Source organism: Dendropsophus ebraccatus, chromosome 2, assembly GCF_027789765.1.
Source record: "Dendropsophus ebraccatus isolate aDenEbr1 chromosome 2, aDenEbr1.pat, whole genome shotgun sequence".
NCBI lineage: Eukaryota > Metazoa > Chordata > Amphibia > Anura > Hylidae > Dendropsophus > Dendropsophus ebraccatus.
The window spans coordinates 91,613,838-91,640,892 of NC_091455.1; the positions used below are offsets into that span (position 1 = coordinate 91,613,838).

Genomic DNA, 27,055 nt, shown 5'->3' on the forward strand with positions numbered 1-27,055 from the left:
CAGGAATAGATTTGAAAAGAGGATAGATCCTAGTCTTTTCTTTATGACCTCATCCCTGTTTATAGTCTGTTCCTGGTTTTGGCTTTAAAGATCTGTCAGATAAATCTGTCTCTGTAAACGCACCATAAGTCCGTTTGGCAGGTGATGCGGTTATTGTCTTAAAAAACAACTTTTAAACTTACAGCCCCGTGCCCTCAGGGCGTGGCTTAGAATATCTGTGCCCTAACTTTGCACCACCCCTCCGTCCCTCCTCCCCACCCTCTTCATCATTAGGAATGCCACTGAAACATTTTCTCCATGCTGAACATTTGCACAGGTGTCTTAATGATCCAGCCCATGTGCCGGGCTGCCACAGCTGACGAATAGTAGGCAATCTGCCTGTAGCATTCCTAATGATGAGGAGGGCGGGGAGGAGGGACAGAGAGGGTGTGCCAGCTGCCAGTTTAAAAGTTGTTTTTTAGAATATTAACTGCATCACCTGCTAAACGGACCTCAGGACAGATCTTGGATTAAAAGCAGCTATCCGAAGGTACAAGTGGTTTGGGGGGGGGGGTCAGATTGTGGGTACAGAGTCACTTTAAAGTGAAAAGTTCATTGAATTTTATAGTAAAAAAGGAGAAAGGGCGTTGAAAAAAGAAAAACTGTGTGTTAACAACTAAAAAATAACATCCGCTGTTTGTAAATGACGTCGGAAAATAATTGACATGATCATTATTTTGACGTCCGCGAAGATGTCCATAATTTTATACACCGTGTAATTTGGACGTCCGTCATCCCATTGACTTCAATGCATTGCAGTCAGTTAAATCGCAACAATAACGGACATCTTTTTAAATAGAAAAAGCTGATTTCTTTTCTCTTGTTTTGATGTTGTGTGAACTTAGCCTAAGGCAGGTGTCACACACTGTGTTTGGAAAACATTCAATGCAGCTTTTGAACTGAATACATTAATAGATTTAGCAGGAATAAAAAGTATAAGAGGTGAAACCTATATACTCCCTTTTCTTAAATAAAAAACAAACAAACAACTATTAAAAAATGCCCAAACTGGTTCCTTTTTTGAAAAAAATGCTGTGTGTGAAACCACCCCTTACTGGATAGACCCAGCTATGTCGAATGTACATACAAGCAGTTATATGATTGTGTCCAACCATTGTAGTTATTTTTTTTTACTTCACAGTTTTTTCAAGATAATATATGTCTTTTAATATATAATGTATGTATTTATTGTAATTGGGGGGAATGAACTGAAAAATAATAAAACTTAAAAGGACTCATTTCCCTGTCAAAGAGACCCAAGTCGCTCTTAAAGGGATCCATTTCCCCGGGATCGCGGCGGTTCAGAGCAGGGTTGCCGCGCGGCCCCGCTCTGAACACCTCTTGCGGACGCATGACGTATGGGTACGTCATGCGTCTTTAAGAGGTTAAAGGGACCCAGGCCGCTCTTAAAAGGACCCATTTCGCTCTTAAAGGGACCCATTTGGCGCTTAAATGGACCCATTTCGCTCTTAAAGGGACCCAGGTTGCTCTTAAAGGGACCCAGGTCGCTCTTAAAGGGATCCAGGTAGCTCTTAAAGGGACCCATTTCGCTCTTAAAGAGACCCAGGTAGCTCTTAAAAGGACCCTGGTCGCTCTTAAAGGGACCCAGGTCGCTTTTAAAGGGACCCAGGTCGATCTTAAAGGGATTCAAGTCGCTCTTAAAGGAACCCAAGTCGCTGTAGCGACATGTGGTCCCCTTAAGAGCGACATGGGTCCCTTTAAGAGCGACATGGGTCCAGTACCTTTTGGAGCGACATGGGTCCAGTACCTTTTGGAGCGACTTGGGTCCCTTTAAGAGCAACATGCCTCCCATCCTTTTAAGAGTGACTTGGGTCCCGTTCCTTTAAGAGCGACTTGGGTCCCTTCCCTTTAAGAGCGACTTGGGAGACCCAGGCCGCTCTTAAAAGGACCCATTTCGCTCTTAAAGGGACCCACGTCGCTCTTAAAGGGACCCAGGCCGGTCTTAAAAGGACCCAGGTCGCTCCTAAAGGGACCCAGGTCGCTCTTAAAGGGACCACGTCACTCTTAAAGGGACACAGGTCGCTCTTTTATTTATTTATTTTTTTTAATTTAAATATAATCTTTATTATTTTTAAACGAGAATACAATACAAAAAATTCACCCAATAAAAAGGGAAATACAAAAAATCACCTAATACCATATTCTCCCCTCCCTTCCCAACCCTCCCTATTCCCTTTGCCGCTGGGGGATAGGGAAAAAAAAACAAACAAAAACAAATTAAGGATTAATATAAAACATCTCATATTTCTGTACACATGCTTTCCATTTCTCATAAGTTGGAGGCTGTGGGGACATCCACCCTCTTACAATCAAGAGCCTGGCGTAAAATAGTAACCTGCCTAGTTTCTCCCTCTGTTTTCTCGTGACCTTAATTTCAGAGGTTTCTCCTAATATAATAATAACTGGAGAACAGGGTACTACGATTTGTTCTTTATTTGCTATCTCTTGAAGTACAGATTTCCAGAATCTATCTAATTCTGGGCAAGTCCACATCATGTGTCCAAAGTCCGCTTTAGAGTACTCACACCTCGGGCACCGGCATGACCCCTGCTCCTCAAACTTAGCTAAAAGCCTAGGAGTATAATACAGCCTATGCACCAAATTAAATTGTATCATACGATGATTCCCTGATTTAGATGCTCTTTTTATATTCAGGCATATCCTTCTCCATTGTTCTTCCCTTATTTGTCCAATTTCTTGCTCCCATTTTCCCTTACTCCCACTGGAAACCTCTTTCCTTGATAACAGATATCCATAAATAATAGACACCACTTTCCGTTTGATTAGGGAGCCCCTGATCTTATCTACCAACCCATCTGCCTCTATCCCCAATCCCCGCCTGTTCGCAAGATCTTCCAGGGCAGAATGTAATTGGGCATAATCTAACCAATGTTTACTTGGCACGTTATACTCGTCTTGTATCCGGTCCCATTTCTTAAGCTTCCCCTCCCATATAATATCTGATAGATTCCGTACTCCCGCATTAAACAGACCCGTACTTATACCAAACCCATTCATGCCAAGAGAATAATTTAACCATAGAGGAGTGAACCCAAAAAACTCCTCAATCCCCAGCATCCTTCTTACTACTTTCCAAACCCTACACATATCCCTATCCCTAACCATAACCCACTTCTTCCACTTGTCTTGGGCTAATATCCCCATTTCCATTTTCTGTATTATATCCAACTCATTCCAGGTCGCTCTTAAAGGGACCCATTTCGCTCTTAAAAGGACCCAGGTCGCTCTTAAAGGGACCCTGGTCGCTCTTAAAGGGACCCATTTCGCTCCTAAAGGGACCCAGGTGGCTCTTAAAGGGACCCAGGTCGTTCTTAAAGGAACCCAAGTCGCTCTTAAAGGGACCCATTTCGCTCTTAAAGGGACCCAAGTCACTCTTAAAGGGACCCAGGTCGCTCTTAAAGTGACCCATTTGGCGCTTAAATGGACCCATTTCGCTCTTAAAGGGACCCAAGTCACTCTTAAAGGGACCCAGGTCGCTCTTAAAGTGACCCATTTGGCGCTTAAATGGACCCATTTCGCTCTTAAAGGGACCCAGGTTGCTCTTAAAGGGACCCAGGTCGCTCTTAAAGGGATCCAGGTAGCTCTTAAAGGGACCCATTTCGCTCTTAAAGAGACCCAGGTAGCTCTTAAAAGGACCCTGGTCGCTCTTAAAGGGACCCTGGTCGCTCTTAAAGGGACCCAGGTCGCTCTTAAAGGGACCCAGGTCGCTCTTAAAGGCACTCAAGTCGCTCTTAAAGGAACCCAAGTCGCTGTAGCGACATGTGGTCCCCTTAAGAGCGACATGGGTCCCTTTAAGAGCGAAATGGGTCCAGTACCTTTTGGAGCGACATGGGTCCAGTACCTTTTGGAGAGACTTGGGTCCCTTTTAAGAGCAACATGCCTCCCGTCCCTTTAAGAGTGACTTGGGTCCCGTTCCTTTAAGAGCGACTTGGGTCCCTTCCCTTTAAGAGCGACTTGGGTCTCGTCCCTTTAAGAGCAACTTGGGTCCCTTTAAGAGCGACATGGGTCCCGTCCCTTTAAGAGCGACATGAGTCCCTTTTACAGCGACCTGGGTACTTGGTAAAGATCATTGCTCGGTTACCGTGACAATCTTACTCATGTCAGGGAGACAAAATTGTTTAGGACTAGAGATGAGCGAACCTGGTTTGGGTTCGAGTCCATCCGAACCCGAACGATCGATATTTGATTAGCTGGGGCTGCTGAACTTGGATAGAGCTCTAAGGTTGTCTGGAAAACATGGATACAGCCAATGACTATATCCATGTTTTCTACATAGCCTTAGGGCTTTATCCAAGTTCAGCAGTTCAGCAGCTAATCAAATGCCGAAAGTTCGGGTTCGGATCGACTCGAGCATGCTCGAGGTTCGCTCATCTCTATTTAGGACCTTCCATCTTCTACATCTTCTATTGGCCAATAGTGGACATGTGACTGTGTGACTGTTGTGACACATTGCCTGACAAGACCTTAGAGTTCCTATTGGCTGCTATATTTCAGTTATTTGCATATGTGCTGTGATTGGCTGTTAGCGGTTAGTGTGTGGCCATTATTTCCAATGGGCCATTATTTTCTATGTGAAATTCGGGGTCTTTAAACGTAAACTTCTTAAAAACGCACACCTCACACCGCCGAGGGCTTCGAAACGCAGTTTGAACGGAGTCTGTGCGCAAGCGGTTCGGGCAGTATTACGTGCAGAAAAATGGCTGGAAGAAACGGAAGAAGAAACGGAAGAAGAAGAATACGGATTACAATATAGGGATTTTCAAGCACTATAAAAAAAACTCACCACTGCGATCCAGCCAAGTCCTGGAATACTTTCACTTATTGCTGAAAGGTGATTGAACATTTGACTTCCTCGGTTTTTCTCTCGGAATGTTTGTATTTCTAGAATCTTTTCTGAAATGGGTTTTAGGATCAATTCCAGTTCAGCCTATGAAGATAAAATATATAGTTGTTATGTTAAACATCATGTAATTCAAGCATTTTTCAGTTTTTACCTGCCTTTTCATGGCATTTTGTTTTTTTCTGGCATCCTGAAATACAGCAACTCCTAACTATAGCAACTCCTACATAAAAACACCAAATATAAAATAACTCTGCACCCTTAAGTACTGTATGCTGTGTCTTGAAAAACACCACTAAAGTGCAAAATGACACAAAAATGCTATGAACTTAAATGCATTGTTGTAGCTCTTTTGACCTAACCCCCCCCCCCACACACACACACAGACACAGTTAGAATTCAACAAAAATGCAACATTCTTATAGGATACGTCTCTTTTGGGGGAGGCAGCAGGATCCCGGCTCAGAACCTTTGAAACTCTGTTCTTCATTGCTGAAGTGAGCGGTTCACAAAATTGCCAGAACTCCTATAGACTTGCATTCTAAGTGTATTACAACGCAAATCTATGGAACTTTTGTCAATTCCATATACCACTTGCCTTAATGGTGGACAACGCAATTGTCAGGGTTTCGAGCTGGGACAGTGCTGCCTGCCTCCAACGAGAGGTATCCTATAAGAACTGATGTTTTGCAGTGGCCTGGTACCCGTATCCCAGCTACTAAATGTCTTTGCCTGAGTATTGTAAATTTAATCTGTATACATTGTCATTTTGTCTTGTCACACTGCTAGAGCCACTAGATACACTGAAGTATTATGGATGAGCAAGGGTTAACATTGCTCTTGGATCACATGTCTAAGGATGAATGAAACCTTCGTCAAATGACCTTTTCTCTGAAAGCTTCTGCCAGAAGTGTGGTGTAAGGGAGGAGTTAGAACCAATCTCTGCAAGGCCAACCATCTCTCCCCAGAAGACTGGATCATAGGCCCTAGCCAGAGTTGTTAGAAAAGGTTTTGGCCTAGTTAGTAACCAGTGCCTACCTAAAGCTAAATTACCTAGAAACTGCCTGATCACAGTGATCATGGCACCATGCCATGTTCTAGGAGGTTTTACCATAGATTGTCTATAGTCCACACTTAGATAGGTATACAAGGACTGCAGTTGGCATGTGCAGACACTTAGCTCTATCTAGACTGATGGTGCTGTGTGGCTGAAGCATCACAGCTATCTTTAGCACCTCACCATGCCTAAAGTCTTCTCAAGTATATAAACTGCAGTTAGCAAATCTGTACAATTGTGTATATATTCACTAGTAACACTAAAGTGATTATAGCATATTCAGACACTTTTAGTCAGTAGTGTTTAGGCGAACCTTTTGGGTTCGGCTACGTTTTCCAAACTTGAACGCTCGGCATTTGAGTCCTGGTGGCTGGAGAAGTTGGATGCTGCCCTATGGCTGCCAGGAGAACATGGCTATGGCTGTATCCATCCATTCTAGGATTCCCAAGGGCAGCATCCAACTCCTCCAGCCACCGGCAGTCAAATGCTAAGCCTTCAGATTTGGAGAACGTTGTCGAACCTGAACAGTTTGGCAAGTCCACTTAACAATATTAGTCAGTAGGGATGGTCCGAACCTGCCGAGGTTCGGGTTCGTACGAACCCGGACTCTCAGCAATGATTCCCGCTGTCTTAAACCTCCGTGGAGAGGGTGGATACATCGGGAGGACCGCCTGGAAAAACGGGATACAGCCACAGCCATAGACTGTATCCCAGTTTTCCAGGCGGTCCTCCAGCTTTATCCACCCTCTCCACTGAGCTGGAAGACAGCGGGAATCATTGCCGAGAGTCCAGGTTCATACGAACCCGAACCTCGGCAGGTTCGGACCATCCCTACTAGTCAGTATAACTGCTTAAAGGGTACCCACCATGAAGTCCTGCTGCCAGATCAGCATCGCTTTCCTTTCTTAGGGCCCATTTACACTAAGTAAAAGTGGCGGAATTTGAAGTGGAGTCCGTGCTACGGGCGCTGCTTGAAATTCACCCTGTCACATTGATTCAATGCGATGCCTCGTGCGCCTCTGCTCTCCGCTTGAAATTCTGCCACTTTTACTCAGTGTGAACAGGCCCTTTAATCTGGAAGTTCAGTTCTCCATGGATACAAATATGCATTGAGACCATAATGAGAGTGACCCCAATTGGATCAGATTGGGGGTTATGTGCATTACGGTCTTATTGCATGTTTGTATCCATGGAGACTAGAGATGAGCGAACCGGGTTCGGGTTCGAGTCCCTCAGAACCCGATCGTTCGGCATTTGATTAGCGGTGGCTGCTGAAGTTGGATAAAGCTCTAAGGTTGTCTGGAAAACATGGATACAGCCAATGACTATATCCATGTTTTCCACATAGCCTTAGGGCTTTATCCAACTTCAGCAGCCACCGCTAATCAAATGCCGAAAGTTCGGGTTCGGATGGACTCGAGCATGCTCCAGGTTCGCTCATCTCTAATGAAGACCTAAACTTCTGGATTAAAAGAATAAATCAACGCTGATCCAGCAACCGCCACAGGTACTGCTGACACTTTAAAGGGCAACTGCCAAGGGAACTATGACCAAATTCGAACCATCCATCCTAAGAACTGTAACTCTGCAGCCCTGTGCTTTAAGAGAAGTTATTATTTGAGTTTCAGCAAAGCTTAACCTTCTTTGCAATTTACAGTGACTTTTTATTTTGTGCAGAACCTCCCCCTCATCTACAAAAGTTGCACAGGCCCACAGTGGTATACAGGATTAGCCAGCCACAAAGCCACCTGTGCCATCACCATAGACTGGACTCAAGAGTCTACTCCCCACAGCCATGCTGGACAACTCCACCCAGTATAAATGCTTATGTGGACTTCCTACATCCCGCAGTGATTCTGCTGCCAAATCTTCATGTAATACCTGCAGCTATGCAGAAAAGTTCCTATTGATCATGACGTTATACAGATATTACTGTGTTTTATTACCCGCACATAATACTAAATCACATTTCTGTTTCAGTACATTTTTCAAGCTGAGTGGGCTTAACAGTTACAGCTAAGGTTTTCCAGACAATGTAATGATTTACCTCCTCCAATGATGACATCATGACCAAGAATTCATTTTACTACTGTTTTTCTTCTGTTTGCATACATTTACCGTGCCAGGTCCAGAATGTTTGACTGAATAGATGGATCAAAGACTGGCATGTAGTGGGAACTGTGTACACTATCCCCACGGGTTCATTTTTAAAGCGTTTATTTGCAGCCTTAACTATATTAGGGTTCCCAGCTTTTAAACAACCAAAAAGCCATAATATTATTGTAGTGTTGTCAATTTGATGAAGACCAAAGCTATAGAAATGATGGTGACTTTGGCCCTGAGCCACAGATCCAGAAAGAACATTTGTCTTGAAAGCATGTGCAGATGCTGAGCTCAACACTGTTGTACATTTACCATACATGAAAAGAGAGAAGCGAGACTTACTGTCCAGAGGCCCAGAGACCAGAACTAACTGCATGTAGCATTTATTACTGTTTGGCAGACACTTTTTCAGCATTTTTAACCCACAAACGAGTGCCGATCAGCGAGAGCCTTCACAACACACAATAAATTGTGTGGCCATTAACATTGATTGTTTTTGGCCACCATCACTTTTACAGGGGACAATTTTTGGCTAATTGAGTGCTTCTAGGAACACTCGTTGTCGATCTACCCGTGTACTTTGGGGGAACCCATATACAAAGTTTTTACTCCCAGGGAGCCCTATTAACATTCTTCTCCTTATAACAGCTGGGTGTAGTTGCAGATAAAACATCATGTACTTGTATAATTTGGCTGAGATTTTTTTCCTGCCAGCATACTATTCCTATTTATGATTTGGTTATTCAGATTTGCACAGTATTTGTTTGACAATACAGTAGAAGGAAATGTTTCCTGAATATGAACTTATTTACTTGGGTTCCTGGTAAAAGCTGATGCGCTTGGCTGCAGGTTCACCCCGGTGGATTCGTGTTGATCATTGTATGGTATCAGTGTCATGGCATGAGTGAACTCCAGAGACAAAGAGGTTGTATCTACTAATGCACTGCGGGACATCAGCCACTTATGGATAAGTATACAGTGACATCTGACAGAAACAAGTCACCAGCAGGCAGAGTAGCTCTGTACAACTGCCGGAGACCAACAAGTGAATAGACCCGGCTATCAGTAAATGATAATGAAGAGCTACTCAGCTCAAAGTATTTGAGTTGTAAATGAGAAATCCCAGCTGCTACTCTTTTTATCGCTGTGTCGTGTATGTCTCGTACATTCTTTGCACCTGTCTCTCAGTCTAAGTTTTATGGCTTTCATACCCTGGTCCCAGATTCTTTACTTAAAATAGCATGACTACAAGTGACATAGCAATTTCAGCCCGTGTGCCCTATAAGAAAACATACCATAGTGTTTTACAGTACCATAGTGTTTTACAGTCTAAAGACGGCCAGTTACAATGCACAGACATGGCGTTGTATGCCTTTTGGATGTCATTATTTTAATACAAATGTAAAATATCTAATGTGACTAGTATATAATTGTGTTAGATAATTTGACTGCTTGCTTTCTGAATTGCAGGGAGCCACTGCTTAGTGATTGTGATTGGCTGAATGGTACTTCCTGTGCGTTGTAATGAAAGCAGGAAGTGCTGCTCAGCCAGGACTGGACATTGTTAGGTCAGACACGCCATGGCATTAGGACAGGTGAGTAAAATAGATTTATCCTTAACCCAGCCCCGACACACTTTTTATTTTTCAGAACCCCCTTATGCACAGATGAGTGAAACTTGAAATTACGCTGTAGCTAATCTCAAGACAAATAGCACAATCGTGGAGAAGATGCAGAAGTGAGCTGGAAAAATCTCCTACATGACTGAGGCATGTACTCTATTAAATGTCTTGTCATTTGAGACAGGGTACAGTTGCTTCAGATTACTTTAGGATTCTCTGAGTAAACACTTCTGCTTTATTACAGAATTTCTTAAGACTGTTTACAACAAGAGGTAAGTGCTGCTCCGCATGATGACTCATCTTCAATCACTGATTTTTACTAATTAACCCAATCTTTCTCTTCTCCGACTTGTCTGCCCTATAACACAGGACAGTGGACAAAAGATCATCTTCTTCTTTATAAACCTAAACTTCAGCTTATTGAGCAGGATACAACACATTATTGCAATATTTTATATCATGAGACAGGATGGAATGTACTAGTGTTCTGCAACTTATACACAGGCTGTCTGTTATGATTTTTGTCCATGTGACAGAGATGGACCATAGTAAGATTATAATGGACACCTCCCTCCTGGTGCATTCCATTAGCACCAACAGATATACAGGGGAAGTCACAGCACATTTTACTTATTGGTCAGTAACAGGAGCCTAATTTGAAACTCTTATACCCTGATGTAAAATCTTTAAAAGGTACTCCAAAAATTATATGTTATTTATAATGCTAGAGTTATTTTATGTGTCAAATGGGCTGTTGGGTACCTATGATACCATGGCCTGGATGCAACTACAAATTTACAACCACTGCATTTCCATATGGCTGTGGTGGCAAACCTATGGTACACGTGACAGAGGGGGCACTCAGACCCCTCTCTGTGGGCACACACACTGTCCATCTCTAGAGTAAAAAATGAAGTCAGCTTACCGCTCTTCTCCTCTCAGCCTGCAGAGAGTCCTACTTTCATTGTAGCGTGGCTTCTAGACTCTAGACTAGGAATAAAAACGATGAATCCATCAAGCTTGGGAACCTCTCTCCTACAGGTTTCTGGTGTACTCCAGACACCCTTACTCATGGCTGGATAAGGGTGTCTGGAGTACACCACAGAAGCTCATGTTCTCATGGAGTGTTGTTTGTTGCACATGTCATTTCGGTGGTTATATGCTTAATAATGACTGGATTATAATGGTTCCCAAGCTTGCTGGAGTCATCCATTTTATTCCACTGCCCATCTCTCACTAATGTGGAAACCAAGACAGCTGTACCAGATCCCTGGGCAAGTGAGGGCTCCTTTCAGTTGTATCAGCATTTGCAAATACAACTTTAAACTGTCATTGTAGGCCGCTGCGGCTTAAACTGACATCATTTGATGACATCATTCATCAGCACCTGCACTGTTGGGAAACAGGGATGCTCTTTGCCGGAGTGTAGGTATGTATGTTTTTCACCATTTACCTAAGGAGGGAGGTATGTGGTGATCCCTAGCATCACCACTTACTCCTGGGCTATGCAGTACACAGCAGAGCATAGAGCGCTGCTGTGTACGACAGCAAAGCCCACACTCTCTGCTCTGTACAATATTGCAATATTAGCACTTTGTAATAAGTAAGTTGGTTTTTGGTTGAAGTTTGGCACTCAGTCTCTAAGGTTTGCCATAAGGTATGTTTCCATCTAACAAAAATTATCCTGATTTTTCTTCTGGATTTTTGAACAGAAAATCCACATTGGACTACAGGAGCAACAAAGCAGTGTAAATTTAAACAAATCATATGTTTCAAGTATAAAATAAAAAAGAAAATCCATCCATCAGAAAATCCAACCAGTGGGAATATATTCTTATATATCAAATCTCAACTTTCAAACAACTTTATTCCACCTAATAGACGATGCGATTTGCTGCCCACTGCCAGATGCTAGGGGAAATCTGTCTCTAGGAACAGAGACAGGAATCACAGGAAGTAGAGGCTGAGCCTACTGTGTAGTACTGTATTGTGTAAATAATCCTCCAACATAATGCAGCCTGTTCAGTCCAGTACACTTTACTATGTCATGGTATAGCAGAGAGGAGTAAGTGCTGTCATTGGCCATAGAAGAAATGGGGGAACTAACTGTGTGTGTACAACTAGCAAACAGCTGCAATGAGAAATGTGGAAATACTGTTATTGGGGGTAATACCTGTCCATCTAGGTAATTTAAGATGCCATATTATTCCTGACACCTAGACCCTCATAAGGCTATGTATGGATCTTCAGTGCAGTAAAATATTTGTGCATAGGGTTTTCATAATCCCATCCATATGGACTGGAAAAATGGGTGTGGAATTCAGGACATGCTGTTAATGTTCATCTTCCTTATTTTTTAGCAGAAGTGTCCTTGTCATGGATTTCACTGTGGATTACTTCCATTGAAATGTATAGAATGAAATCCATATCAAATAAGTAAAATAGGCTAATAGGTATGTGTAGATGTAACCTTATTTCTCTATTTAGAACGTCAGAAGATAGAGATTTACTGAGCTGCTGGAATGCACTAAAAGTACATGATGTCAAAGATGAAAGAAGACAAGCCGACAGCAGCATTGCCTGATACAAAACACTACAACAAGCAATACTTGAGATTCAGACCTGATTTCTTTAGTAAATTCGGATGCCATTTCTGGGTGGTCTAAATACTTATAGTAGATAGACGTATCTCAAACATCTGACACTATCAGACATTTAAGGCATGGTGACACTCTTCCATCCCATTTGGTACTTGTGGTTCTATTCAGTAAAATAGGCATTAATGGGTATATACAAGGACTCTGAATTGCTTGTGAAGAGGAGCTGTCAGTCTTCCATTGTTGTCACATCAGTGATAGAAGAATTGTGTGTTAGCAAGCAGGTCATGTCAGGATATAACAATGTTTTTTTTTTACAAAGTGCCCTTCCTCTTCTATTCTTAAACTGCCTTTATTAGAAGAGAGCAGCCTAATAAAGATAGGAGATTATTCCATATTAAAATGTACTCGGCAGGAATGTCGGCCTTAACAGTGCTTAGTTGTAGTGGCTGCGAGGATATCTGCCTTGTACCTCAAGCAACCACTAGTTGGTACACATAAACATTTGTATCAGGTAGGACAGCCATTTGACTGTTCCCATCGCACATACAAATATAGAACATGACCATAAAAAGTCACAGAGCAGGTCCTCTGCACAGTAACGTATTACACTTGCTGCCGGATTGGTATGCCAACTGGAATTATATTAGCAGCACAAGATCATTTTGCAATGTAGGACACAGGAGGAAGGGAAGCTCAAACAGTGGCGTACTACTCACAGGCATTATCGTGTCATTTATTTCTGAATAAATCAGTGCATGAGAACAATGACTGTAACCTAATTTATTCTATGAAGTTAAGTAAATGAGGTATTACAGATATGTTTTTTACATTGTCACTACATCGACTGTTACAACTTTGTAATATATGTTATGTTAAAATTCTGCGCTTGCAAGTAGATCCAAAGTGTTAGCGGAAGCTAAGTATGAGCAACCTTAGGTTTCTTGTTTTGAGCACCTCAATGGAACAAAGTTAAAAGGGTACTCCAGAGGAAAGAAATGTTTTAAATTAACTGGTGTAAAAAAATAAATAAATAAATAAAAGAAAAATTATATATATATATATATATATATATATATATACATACATATATGATATGTAAATGATTTCTATTTATCAGCTGCTGTATGCTCTTCAAAAAGTGCTGTATATTTTCCAGTGTGACACATTGCTGTCTGCTGCCACCTCTGTCTGTATCAGGAACTGTAAAAAGCTATGTTCACACTAACTTAACAAACAAGAGAAAATGGCGACCACCCAATGCACATAGGGGGAGATTTATGAAAGGGTGTAAATATACACCTGGTGTAAACTGCCCACAGCAACCAATCACAGCTCCTATTTTATTCTACCACAGCTAAAAGCTGAGCTGTGATTGGTTGCTGTGGGCAGTTTACACCAGGTGTATATTTACAACCGTTCATAAATCTCCCCTATTAATTTCAATGGACTTTTCAATTAAAGACACACCCAAAGGGCAATTAGTCCACCTGATCTAGAATAATGTACCAACAGCTGTCATTGTAATTATGGGCGGCCAAGCTGCAAAATGACTGAAGTCATTTTAAACTCAAGATGACAGACGTAATTTTAAAAAATAAATGGAGAGGAGAAAACATGAACATAGCTTAAAGCAGTAGCAAATCCCCATAGAAGCACTGTGTGAGACTGGAAAGAATACACAACTTCCTGCAGGACATACAGCAGCTGATAAGTACTGGGAAGCTTCCATTTTTTTTAACTAGAAGTAAGTTGAGATTTTTAAATAGAAGAAAGAGAAGACTTAGTTTGACTTCTCTAGTGCTTAGGCCACCAATGTTTATTAACAGAAGACCAACACTCTAACAAGTAATTTGAAATCAATGTTATAATTTTATATGGCAGTAATATTCTTGTTCTGTTTGGATGTATATATATATATATATATATATATATATACACACAGTATGTATATATATATATATATATATATATATATATACACTACTGTTCAAAAGTTTGGGGTCACCCAAACAATTTTGTGTTTTCCATGAAAAGTCACACTTCTTCACCCCCATACATTGTGAAATGAATAGAAAATAGAGTCAAGACACTGACAAGGTTAGAAATAATGATTTGTATTTGAAATAACATTGTTTTTACATCAAACTTTGCTTTCCTCAAAGAATCCTCGTTTTGCAGCAATTACAGCATTGCACACCTTTGGCATTCTAGCTATTAATCTGTTGAGGTAAGCTGGAGAAATTGCACCCCACGCTTCTAGAAGCAGCTCCCACAAGTAGGATTGGTTGGATGGGCACTTCTGGTGTACCATACGGTCAAGCTGCTCCCACAACAGCTCAATGGGGTTCAGATCTGGTGACTGCGCTGGCCACTCCATTACCGATAGAATACCAGCTGCCTGCTTCTGCTGTAAATAGTTCTTGCACAATTTGGAGGTGTGTTTAGGGTCATTGTCCTGTTGTAGGATGAAATTGGCTCCAATCAAGCGATGTCCACTGGGTATGGCATGGCGTTGCAAAATTGAGTGATAGCCTTCCTTATTCAGAATCCCTTTTACCCTGTACAAATCTCCCACCTTACCAGCACCAAAGCAACCCCAGACCATTACATTACCTCCACCATGCTTAACAGATGGCGTCAGGCATTCTTCCAGCATCTTCTCATTTGTTCTGCGTCTCACAAACGTTCTTCTTTGTGATCCAAACACCTCAAACTTGGATTCATCCGTCCACAACACTTTTTTCCAGTCTTCCTCTGTCCAATGTCTGTGTTCTTTTGCCCATCTTAATCTTTTTCTTTTATTGGCCAGTCTCAGATATGGCTTTTTCTTTGCCACTCTGCCCTGAAAACCAAAATCCCGCAGCCGCCTCTTCACTGTAGATGTTGACACTGGTGTTTTGCGGGTACTATTTAATGAAGATGCCAGTTGGGGAACTGTGAGGCGTCTGTTTCTCAAACTAGAGACTCTAATGTGCTTATCTTCTTGCTTAGTTGTGCAACGCGGCCTCCCACTTCTTTTTCTACTCTGGTTAGAGCCTGTTTGTGCTGTCCTCTGAAGGGAGTAGTACACACCGTTGTAGGAAATCTTCAATTTCTAAGCAATTTCTCGTATACAATAGCCTTCATTTCTAAGAACAAGAATAGACTGTCGAGTTTCAGATGAAAGTTCTCTTTTTCTGGCCATTTTGAGAGTTTAATTGACCCCAAAAATGTGATGCTCCAGAAACACAATCTGCTCAAAGGAAGGTCAGTTTTGTAGCTTCTGTAACGAGCTAGACTGTTTTAAGATGTGTGAACATGATTGCAGAAGGGTTTTCTAATCATCAATTAGCCTTCTAAACCAATGAGTAAACACATTGTACCATTAGAACACTGGAGTGATAGTTGCTGGAAATGGGCCTCTATACACCAAAAACCAGACATTTGCAGCTAGAATAGTCATTTACCACATTAGCAATGTGTAGAGTGTATTTGTTTAAAGTTAGGACTAGTTTAAAGTTATCTTCATTGAAAAGTACAATGCTTTTCCTTCAAAAATAAGGACATTTCAATGTGACCCCAAACTTTTGAACGGTAGTGTATATATATTTATTTATTTATTATTTTCCTGCACATAAGACTGCTTTTTAACCCAGGAAAATCTACTTAAGGGTACAAACCCACTTGGCGGGTCTGCAGCGAGTCTCCTTGCTGCGTTTTTGCAGCGAGACTCGCTGCAGATCCCAGCCCTATACTTTCATTAGCAGAGAAACTTGCAGCAGGGATGTACATCCCTGCTGCGATTTTGTCTGCAGCCCTCCCCATTAACCCCCTAGCCGCCGGACATTATACATTACCGGGTACCCGTTACTGCTTGCTTCGGGGTTCCCGGTGTCTTCACGGCCCGTCCGGCCAATCAGTGCACTGCGGCGGGGCAGCGCACTGATTGGCCGGGCGGAACGTGCCGGGAGCCGCCGAAGCAAGCAGGAGCAGGGACCTGGTAATGTATATCCTGCCCCCCCCCTCCAGCCCCGACCACCCCCGGCCGCATGATCGCCCCCCGCACCCCCCGGCCGTATGATAGCCCCCCGCAGCCCCGATCGCCCCCCGCAGCCCCGATTGCCCCCAGCCCCCGGCCGCACGATCGCCCCCTGCACCCCCCGGCTGCACGATCGCCCCCCCGGGGGTGCGGGGGGCGATCATGCGGCCGGGGGGTGCGGGGGGCGATCATGCGGCCGGGGGCGATCGGGGCTGCAGGGGGCGGGCAGGATATACATTACCAGGTCCCTGCTCCTGCTTGCTTCAGCGGCTCCCGGCACGTTCTGCCCGGCCAATCAGTGCGCTGCCCCGCCGCAGCGCACTGATTGGCCGGGCGGGCCGTGAAGACACCGGGAGCCCCGAAGCAAGCAGGAACGGGGACCCGGTAATGTATAATGTCCGGCGGCTAGATGGTTAATGGGGAGGGCTGCAGACAAAATGTACATCCCTGCTGCGAGTTTCTCTGCTAATGAAAGTATAGGGCTGGGATCTGCAGCGAGTCTCGCTGCAAAAACGTAGCAAGGAGACTCGCTGCAGATCCGGCAAGTGGGTTTGTACCCTTAATGTCAGGGTTTTCCTTATACGCCAAGTGCGTCTTAAAGGGCGGTTGATAAAAAGCGTTGGAACCGGACTGCAGAATCTGCGGTCTGTGGTCTTCATACGGTCGCCGCATCACTGCCGTATGCGTCGACCGTATAAAGGACAGAGCAAGCAGCAGGCGTCCAATTTATAGAAAAAAAGTAGAGTGGCACTGTGCCCAGAAAAACACACCTCCTTCTCTGCCTCTCAGATCTCGTTGCCTCTGATTTTTTTCATAAATTTTTGTTTTGTGTGCGTTGGAAGAGGGTTAGTCTTATACAGCAAGTATATCCCAAACTCTTTATTTTAGTTGGAAAAATAAGGAGTCATCTTATATGCCCAGTTGTCTTATATGCCAGAAAATATGGTATATATATTTTATATTTCACCAATCACTGTTTACACTAGCAGGCTATGTTCACATTTTGTAAGACACCAGCCAGTGTCAGAAAAGATCACCCTGGCTGGTACTGCAGTACCGGCCGGATGATCTTTAGCGCCTCTGAATTCGGATGTGGGCACACATCCCTGCGCTCCCGGATCCGAATTCCCTGCTGCTTACAGTGGAGCGTGCTGCCGGAGCCGCATGCTCCATTGTGAGCACTGACAAGGTTTTCTGCGGTCGCAGAAAACTGACATGTCAGTTTCTCGCTGCGCCGCTAGGGATCCCGGCCGGAGTGTATACTATGAGTATACACTCCGGCCGGGATTCCATAGAGGGCAGCACTACATAAGGTTCGTATAAATCACGGCCGTTGTTTCAAATCAACAACAAGGGTTGTGATTAATATGAACCTTACGTTGTGTGAACATAGCTGCACACTGTAGAACACTTAGGGGAACATTCATCATTTGCAAATCTTTTTGTGATAGCGCTCTTTTCACGAGCTACATATATCTTGGTCAATGCACAAAATGTATCATTAGACGCACAGGCCTTGATAAATCTTACACAAATTTTGTGCTTTTTTGGCTAACACAGCTTGGTGAAAAAACTATGCCAAGGTCTGACTGGAGCACTGCTGTGCAATTTTTTTGTGCACATGATAAATGAAACCACGCACCCCCCCCCCCACCACCACCACCAACACCATGCCCCCTCTGAGTGAAAAAGCGAAAAAAAAATGGCGCAGCTGGCATAACCTGCCCGCAAACAGCTTGATAAATGCTGCTTAAAATCGTACACCCTATGCTAAAACATTAAATTAGCCAAAATAATAGCGCAAAGAGAATGATAAATGTGCCCCGTATTATTTATAATGCTACAGTAAGCAGATGAAATCTGAATGCATGCTTGTACATGGAAGCACACTATTATGTTTTATTACAATGTGAAGACACTTCTCATAACCAGTTATTGTATTTTTTATTGCAATAGAAATAAAATTCACACGTTTTGTGGATAAAGCAGCATTTAGAAAAATGACTGGATGACAAATGGCTGCCATAATTCCCACTGGTACACCTCTCATTGTTTGTGGCTATACTAATAAATTACAAGTCCATATAAATTACCTCTATTGCAGAAATGAGGACCCATGTAATCCTTGCTCCTAAATATACTTCATGATCTTCTAAGAAATGTCAGATCTAATCACACCATTTATTATAGAAGCATGTAATCTAACAAGGATGTATTTATAATTTCTCTTACGCTGGTATAATATATTTTATATCTATCTGCTTTTCCTGTTATTATGCTTCATGCAGTCCTTCTGAAAGAGAGAAAAGACAAACCTCTCCACATTTCATATAATGAAAGGGAAACACTTAAAGGGGTAGTGCGGCGTTAAACAATTATTCACTAAATAACACACATTACAAAGTTATACAACTTTGTAATGTATGTTATGTTAGTGAATGGCCCCCTTCCTCGTGTTTCCCCCCACCCATGCTAGACCCGGAAGTGTAGTGCTCTATATTCACCTGATCCGTGTTGACCCCCATCCGCCATCTTGCGACAATGATGTAATCTTCGGGCGGCTGGCTGAACCGCTCCGACTGTCCCTCGTGCTGGCCGCCCTCTGCTGCGTGATCAGCTGCTCAGCCGCGATTGGCTGAGCACAGTTATGCTCAGCCAATCGCGTCTGAGGAGCTGATGACGCGGCGCGCGTCATCAGTTATGCTCAGCCGCAATTGGCTGAGCACAGTTATGCTCAGCCAATTGCGGCTGAGCAGCTGCGCGGCAGAGGACGGCCGGCACGAGGGACAGTCGGAGCGGTTCGGCCAGCCGCCCGAAGATTACATCATTGTCGCAAGATGGCGGACGGGGGTCGACATGGATAAGGTGAGTATTGAGCACTACACTTCCGGGTCTAGCATGGGTGGGGGGAAACACGGGGAAGGGGGCCATTCACTAACATAACATACATTACAAAGTTGTATAACTATGTAATGTGTGAATAATTGTAGACCCATTTTTTTAGCAAGTGCCGGGGAGGGGGAGGATAAAAAAAAATAACATGCCCTTACCCCCCCACTCGAGCGCTGTTGACCTCGTACCGTCACTCCCGTCCCCGTTTCCTAAGCTGCTTCCTGCTCTGGGGCTGGGACCGAGGTAATGACGTGTGAGATCCGCTGAGCCAGTCAGAGGTGGGACCCCTCTACAGTTGCTGACTGGCTTAGTGGGCTGACTGGCTTTCTTTTATCCTCCTCCTCAGCACCTGCTAAAAGAATTGTTCTGCCCGAACCTCTCCTTTACAGGGTTACACATAACTGCTTTCTTCCAAAACGTGAGCCATACCTGTCCATAGATTATACTGTATGTAGAATCACAGATCAGCCATGTTTTTCGATGTACCATGTACAATCCATGTTCAAGTGTGGTGCTGTTTTTGAAAGAAAGCAGCCATGTTATTTTGATCCTGGACAATTGCTTAAGACCCATCAGCATCCCTTTTTAACATTTACACACAGTCTTTTTAAATGGCCGTCATTTTGATTGCAAAATAACGGACATTTGGCCTCAAAATGACAGCTATCAAACGTTCAAAAAAGACAGTGTGTGAACCTAGCCTATTACTGCATTCAAAAAGATTTTTTTTTTTCTACCATCAATAATGAGGCTGTATGATTGTTTATTTGCAGGGCGGCTTGTAGTTTTCATTGGGGCCATTTTAGGATACATAAGACTTTTTGATGACTTGGACTTTAACATGCAATTATATAAACTACAGAAAGGTTCACTTTAAAGAGGCCCCGAACCTTCTGTAATAGCTCTTGCTAGGATAAAGCAAAAAGTCAAATGAACTGGAGTTAGAAAGTTATGTAGATTTGTAATTGACTTCAATTTAAAAATCTCAAGTCTTCCCATACTTATTAGCTACTATATGTCTTGCAGGAAATTTTGTTTTCTTTCCAGTCTGACACACTGCTCTCTGCTGACATCTCTGGCCGAGACAGGAAGTGTCCAGAGATGTCAGCAGAGAGCACTGTGTCAGACTGGAAAAAAAACATTTCCTGCAGGACATACAAAAGCTGTTAAGTATGGAAAAACTTGAGATTTTCAAATAGAAGTAATTTACAAATCTATAAAACTTCCTGAAACCAGTTGATTTGAAAGAAAAAGATTTTTACTGGATAACGCCTTTAAATACAGAGACAGAAACTTAGCATTGGTTTTATTTTATTATTCAATATATAAGATGAAGTCACCTTGTGTGACATTGACCAGCAGAGCAAATCCTCTCAGTCTCCACTCCGCTGTCTATGAATCTGTGCAAAGCTTCCGAGCCTTAGCTGTGACTCAATGGTTCATTCACAGCTTTAAAATACTAAAGCAAACAGTCTAGACAGCTGAATGACAGAATTACCCCTTCTCTCTGGCATTTGCACATGTGCTGTCATCTTCATCAGCTTTTCTCATCCCTTTGCATTTTGATAAACTAACGGTTAGTTTTCCTGTTTGGGTTTAACAAAGACTTTGTAGTTTTAGCCATTGCGTTTAGGCAAGACTAAATGAGATCACCATATATTTCCACTTCACCTCTTGTAGAATAATACTAAAAATGGCACATGGGCTTCTGTTCCTAAATCAAAAATATCATAAAATACATAACGAAAGAAAGGCCATGTTCAACTTTGTAATAAATTTATTGCCTCGATTTAGCGAAAGAGGAAAAAAAAGGAACTCTACAAATATCCTTAAAAGAAAATATCTGTCTACGGCGGGCTTACGTTTCCATGGTAACAGTCTACAAACAAACCTTGTGTAATTTGATCTTGCAGTCACGCTCCCTTTCATCTTCTTCATACATCTTGCTAACACACTGACAATATATACATACCCTTTAACATTTGGAAAATGAAATAGAGTGGCAAGAATGTCCTATAGACAACGGTACAGCCACATATGTTCTATCCTTTTAGCGTGCAGACCTTTGGATGATGAACCTATCCCAAACTAGGTTACAGTCTATATATATGGTATAACCAAAATTTATGTAGACCCCACTCCTTTAGGTTCATACACATTTATTAGTTGTAATGTTTTATGATTTTACTATCACACCTAGGGTTAAAGGGGTTTTCCCATTGAAAATAAATAGGTCTAAACCGATTAAACATACTTGTGTACTTGTACAAGCATTTTTGAAAGTGTTCAGCTTGGCAGATATTAAGGTTCTGATCCCCCATGTGCCTGCTTAATTTGGATAACCTGTTGCCCTGGTATGGCATCCACTAAGATGGTCACACATGCTCAGTCTCTGCTGTGCATGAAAACAAGGGGGCTTGTGGGAAAGTATATGCACTGTTGAATGGCAACAACACTCCTTTACATTAGGTACTGTATGTAGTACAAATTGAATTTTACCAACTTTTACCAACATTAACATCCCTTCTAGCCCAACTATAATTTACCAACAGAGGATGACATATAGAACAATGCATGTGGGATCAGCATCAACTTTTAACTAAAGGTCAATGAAATCCTAAATATTGTTGCTAATTGCTTCTCCTTGACCATATGAATGTATCTTACCTCAGGGGGCTGCTGGTGCTGGGAAGCATAAACCAAAAATACTCTTTCAGCTCTAAATGCATTTTCCACTAGTGTAGCCTAGAAGAGATAGGAGAAGAAGGTATCAATCATCAGGACTATTCTGGGTGCCTATGGCTTACTTTCAGGAGACCATTTACATCACATTCCTTTAGTGTGCTGATAACCAACCTAATACGAGTACAAAATGAATCTCCCATTTTGTCCCTCCTATACAATCATCTATTACACCAGGAGTAGGTAACCTTTGGCTCTCTATCTGTTGCAAAACTACAACTTCCATCATGCCTGGACAGGTAAAGCTTTAGCTTTGGCTGTCCAGGCATGATGGGAGTTGAAGTTTTGCAACAGCTGGGGAGCCAAGTTTCCCTACCCCTGTATTACACAGTACTACAGCAAGTTAAATAACAGAAAATAGAATGAATACAATTTATTAAACATTATAAATATGTTGGTGGATTTATTGAATATGTTGTTATAGTTACAATTATACCAATTTATATAAAGTCAAGGTGATCGAGCTTTATTTTTAAGGAAATATTTGTATTTTTTAAAATAACTTTTTTTTAGCCTTGAGTGAAAGACTGATATCCCCCCTTTGTTAAGGGTTACCTGGATTTCAGACATCAGTGCCGAGAGCAATCGGAAATACGTCCGATATTTGCTGACGACAGCCGTGTATAATAAACATGATATCGGACGTCTTTTTGAAAGTTGTCGGCAATGATGGCCAAAAACTCCCACAGTGAGAACTTTGACTGTAGCAATATCAATTATGAACAGAAAAAGTAATCTGGTTATTTTCTGTAAGTAATACTTTTGTGTTTGAAACCTCTATAACACTCAGAAACGAATGACTCTTACACAACCTCTTTATGACACACAGTATGGGTGCCTTTACACAGAGAGATTTATCTGACAGATTTTTGAAGCCAAAGCCAGGAATAAACTATAAACAGGGAACAGGTCATAAAGGAAAGACTGAGATTTCTCCTCTTCTCAAATCCATTCCTGGCTTTGGCTTCAAAAATTTGCCAAATAAATCTCTCTGTGTAAAGGCACCCTTAAGCAGACTCTATTATAAGAGTAAATGGAGCTAGGAAGATTTATAGAATATGGTAGTCATTCTATGTTCAATACAGAAAACAAGCTTTAGCAGGAGCACAAACTAAATTGTGGAAACCATGGGTGTTAAAGTCCCCAGAAATGTTACATGAATACACATTGACTGAGCCTTTTCATACTGTTATTTCACTAGGTCCTCCTGGGATGGCATGGGTTATATGTGGATCTTGTTTAGTACAATAGAGCAACAAGCTGCATTTCAGACCTCATTGTTTACATTTCTGCTGACAGCAAGCTATGAACGTATTCTTCTGTATTCCAGTTCACTAGATGCTAAGCTCTCACTGACACTTCTATGGGTCAGCAAGAGACACAGAATGCACAGTAAGAGACCTAGTTATTCATCTTTAACTGGTAACATATATCTGTTGGTTACCTATGTTTTGAAATTAAGCAATTCATCCAAATGGTTGGCTCCTTTAAATCTTTAGTTTGTACAAAATATTTGTTTTATTTTAGGTAATTTCATTGTTGCACTGGTACCAGAATTTTATAACTCAGAGCTCCTGGGCACTAGTCAAAAATCTGTAAAAGGACACCCCACCTACCATGTACTACTTATAGCATTGGCAACTTCTTATATGGAACAAGTCACTGACATGCACCTGGGCCCAGGTATGACTACTACCTGCTGCTTCTTAATGTTAACAGGAATAAGTGAACGCTGAAGTGGCATCAGCAGTTACATGATTTACCTACAGAGGTAGCTCTTGTACTCTATGTTGGAGCTACTTCTGAAAATTTTCTAGTAGCATGGAGAAGAAAGTGTGTTTCATTATGGTGCTGCCCCTTGGGATTCTATTGCCTCTAAGACTCAAATGGATTAGAAAGAAGTCCCAATATTCAACCTACTTAAAGGCAGTGAGCTTCTATAAGCGCCACCCTGTTTGCAGGAGACAAGCTTTGTAGACTTACAATGGAACCTATCTCCTCCAGTCAATTGGACGAAGCTGTGAGCAGGAGAGTGAATCATGGAGCTGCACACTTATCCTGGCTATATCTAACAATGGTAGGTAGTCTGTCTGGGACACATGTCAAAGGTTTGCTTAAAGCGACTCTGTACCCACAATCTGACCCCCCCAAACCACTTGTACCTTTGGATAGCTGCTTTTAATCCAAGATCTGTCCTGAGGTCCATTCGGCAGGTGATGCAGTTATTGTCCTAAAAAACAACTTTTAAACTTGCAGCCCCGTGCCCAACGGCTGGGGCTTAGAATGTGTATGCATTAGGCTGGCACAACCTCTCTGTCCCTCCTCCCCACCCTCCTCATCATTAGGAATGCTCCAGGCAGATTGTCTCCTATTCCATCTGTGAGCTGTGTGAATACTGAGCATGGGCTGAATTGTTAAGGCACCTGTGCAATGTTCAGACAAGAGAAAATGTTCCAGTGGCATTCCTAATGATGAAGAGGGTAGGGAGGAGGGACGGAGGGGTGGTGCCAGCCTAATGCATACACAATCTAAGCCCCGGCCATTGGGCAGGGAGCTGCAAGTTTAAAAGTTGTTTTTTTTAGGACAATAACCGCATCACCTGCCGAACGGACCCCAGGACAGATCTTGGAGTAAAAGCAGCTATGAGAAGGTACAAGTGGTTTTGGGGGGGGGGGGGCAGATTGTGGGTACAGAGTCACTTTAAATAACAGTAAGGGTTTAAAAATAAAGAGGTGTTTGCCTCTGGATCAAACAAGTAAATGTTTGTCTCAAAAGTCATCTGAACTCAAAGAATATGTACAATGCAATGATCTGGGACATCTGTCCAAAAAGACCAAATACAATTTACAATTATCAATGCGTTTGGCCCACTACTGTTTATGCCGATCAAGGGAGAACGGGGGGAGCATTATCATTTGCCCATTTTAATTAGCTCACCTCTGAAAGACTAGCATACCACACCCCAAAGTCACATAGATTTCATTTAAGTGCTCAAAGATCACTACAAGGCTACAAAGTTATTTCAAGAACTTAGGAAGCCAACTCCTAAGAAGCCCTTGCTCTTACAAGTCCAAGGGGTTGAATTTGAGACAGAACAGAGGAGTTTTCTTTAGTACCCCTAACCCAACCAGAGGATCATCATCCAAACATGGTTCCAGAAAACTATATTCAATGTAATGGTATATGGCTTCTCCAATGCACTACAAGTTTTGAACATGCAGTGAAGGTGATAGTATCTCACATAAAGTTGGCAGGGACTGTACATCATACATACCTAAACAATCTGTCTATATACCAAATAGATACAGAGAAATAGTTTAGAGAGATGAGTTTCCAACCTTACTTAAAGAGACTGATTGTTAAGGAAAGCAGGGAAATCAATTATCTCTCCCAAAAAGTCCCTTAGAGTTCCTAACACCTTAAATTGACTATATAAAAAAAGTTAAAGTGTCCCCAGTGCACCTATTTTCCACATCATAAATCAGACACAAATGTGGTACCAACAAAAACTTAAGATCACAGCATAAATATTAAGCCCCCATAAGTCCCATAAATGGAAAAAACTAAAGGTTATAGGGGTCAGAATAAAGTAATTTTTAGCAAATATATTTTTAAGCTACAGCAAATTATCAAAATATGGTTGTAATTTTGAGATTTACAATTTTGACAATAAAACAGTGTGTGAACAGTTGAAAATAAACAAACAGCAGGTTGCAAATAATGAATATGTTCATTATTTGGAACGGTTGTGATCAATTACAGCCGTTACTTTATACCCTGACGACCTGACAGCCAATTTCCTATTGACTTAAATAGAGTGCATTATTATATTGAAAATAAGGCCATATTTTAACCTCAAAATTGCAACCATATCATTTACAGTGAGTGACCATTGCTTTAAAAAAAAATTTCAAAAGTAGTAATATAAAATGCAATCGATATAAGGCTATGTTCCTTTATTTGACCTTTTCGCACCAAGACACTGCCATTTTATGCAAATTATTGCCTTAATTTGTATAAATCTTTTGCACCAAAATGATGCCTGTCAAAAAAACTCTGGGAAACGGCCAAAAAAAGACGTTGGAGCAGAGGCTAAATTGATACTGTTGTACTGTATTCAGTACTGAACAAGCACTGTTACATTACCTGAGCATTTAAGCATCTGTCAGCACAGATTAAGTGAGCTCAAGTCTGTATCACAGAAGTCACCTATTGAACAGCTATCCTGTATTGTAAGAGACTTTCAGTAAAAACCACTTCATTTATTCTACTGGGACTCTACTGTGATCATTGCACCAGCACCTATACACACAGGCTACACTATCCTTGGGTCATTTCCCCCTTTCCGTATGTGGCGGTACTGACAGTCCAAGTGAGTCATCTTCCCACTCCGAACCACTGTGACAAGAGCCCAAGGGACCCACCCCAAGCCAGCAGATCATTGACCATTGGGGATCAATATAGTCAGCCACTAAACAAAGCAGGTATACCATCACACCTGTGTGCTGAGTTAGCACTGGGGTCACGACTCTACTATCACTGGCTGGGCTATATTCCAACCACCGACATAACATCCTCCCGGCAGTTGGGCACTACAGAGGCACCCACCACACATGTATGCACACTCAGGCTGGTCAAGAAGCGAGCGTGCACGCGGGCATCAGTCAGAGGCCGTTGTTGTGCCTCACCAACCTGTGACCCGCGCCTCACAATTTGAGAAGCGCTGATCTAGAAAAAGATTATTCCAGGACTAGATGATGATTCTTCAGAATAAAATTTACAGGAGAATAAAAAGGATACTTTATTCTAGTAGTAACTAGTTCATAAAGGATTAACATAAAATCCTAGTAAACATATGTGAATTTTATATAATGTGTTGAGAAATAAGCTTAGCTTTTAATAACGCATACATATTGTTTTCGGATACATGACAGAGCAATTTGTATAGTAACAGATGAAGGGACTGTTGGAATGGGATTCTCTAATAACAGATGGTGACTGCATCTGCACTATTATGGTAACTCATAGTAATGTGGCACAAGACTGGAGGATTGTGTTAAGCACCAAACCTAGCTATTGCTAGTCATAGTTACTAATTAG

General features: G+C 42.1%; 1 protein-coding gene across 1 annotated transcript in view; it reads right to left on the minus strand.

Annotated features, from left to right (window-relative positions):
- The window catches only part of CAP2 (cyclase associated actin cytoskeleton regulatory protein 2), a 105,693-nt gene that overhangs the window by 25,189 nt on the left and 53,449 nt on the right, over positions 1-27,055 (minus strand). The window contains exons 4-5 of the mRNA XM_069960161.1: positions 21,881-21,958; positions 4,865-5,008 (exon numbers count right to left, since the gene is read on the minus strand). Of these exons, the coding sequence (XP_069816262.1) occupies positions 4,865-5,008; positions 21,881-21,958 (222 nt within the window). The remainder of the gene's footprint in view (positions 1-4,864; positions 5,009-21,880; positions 21,959-27,055) is intronic.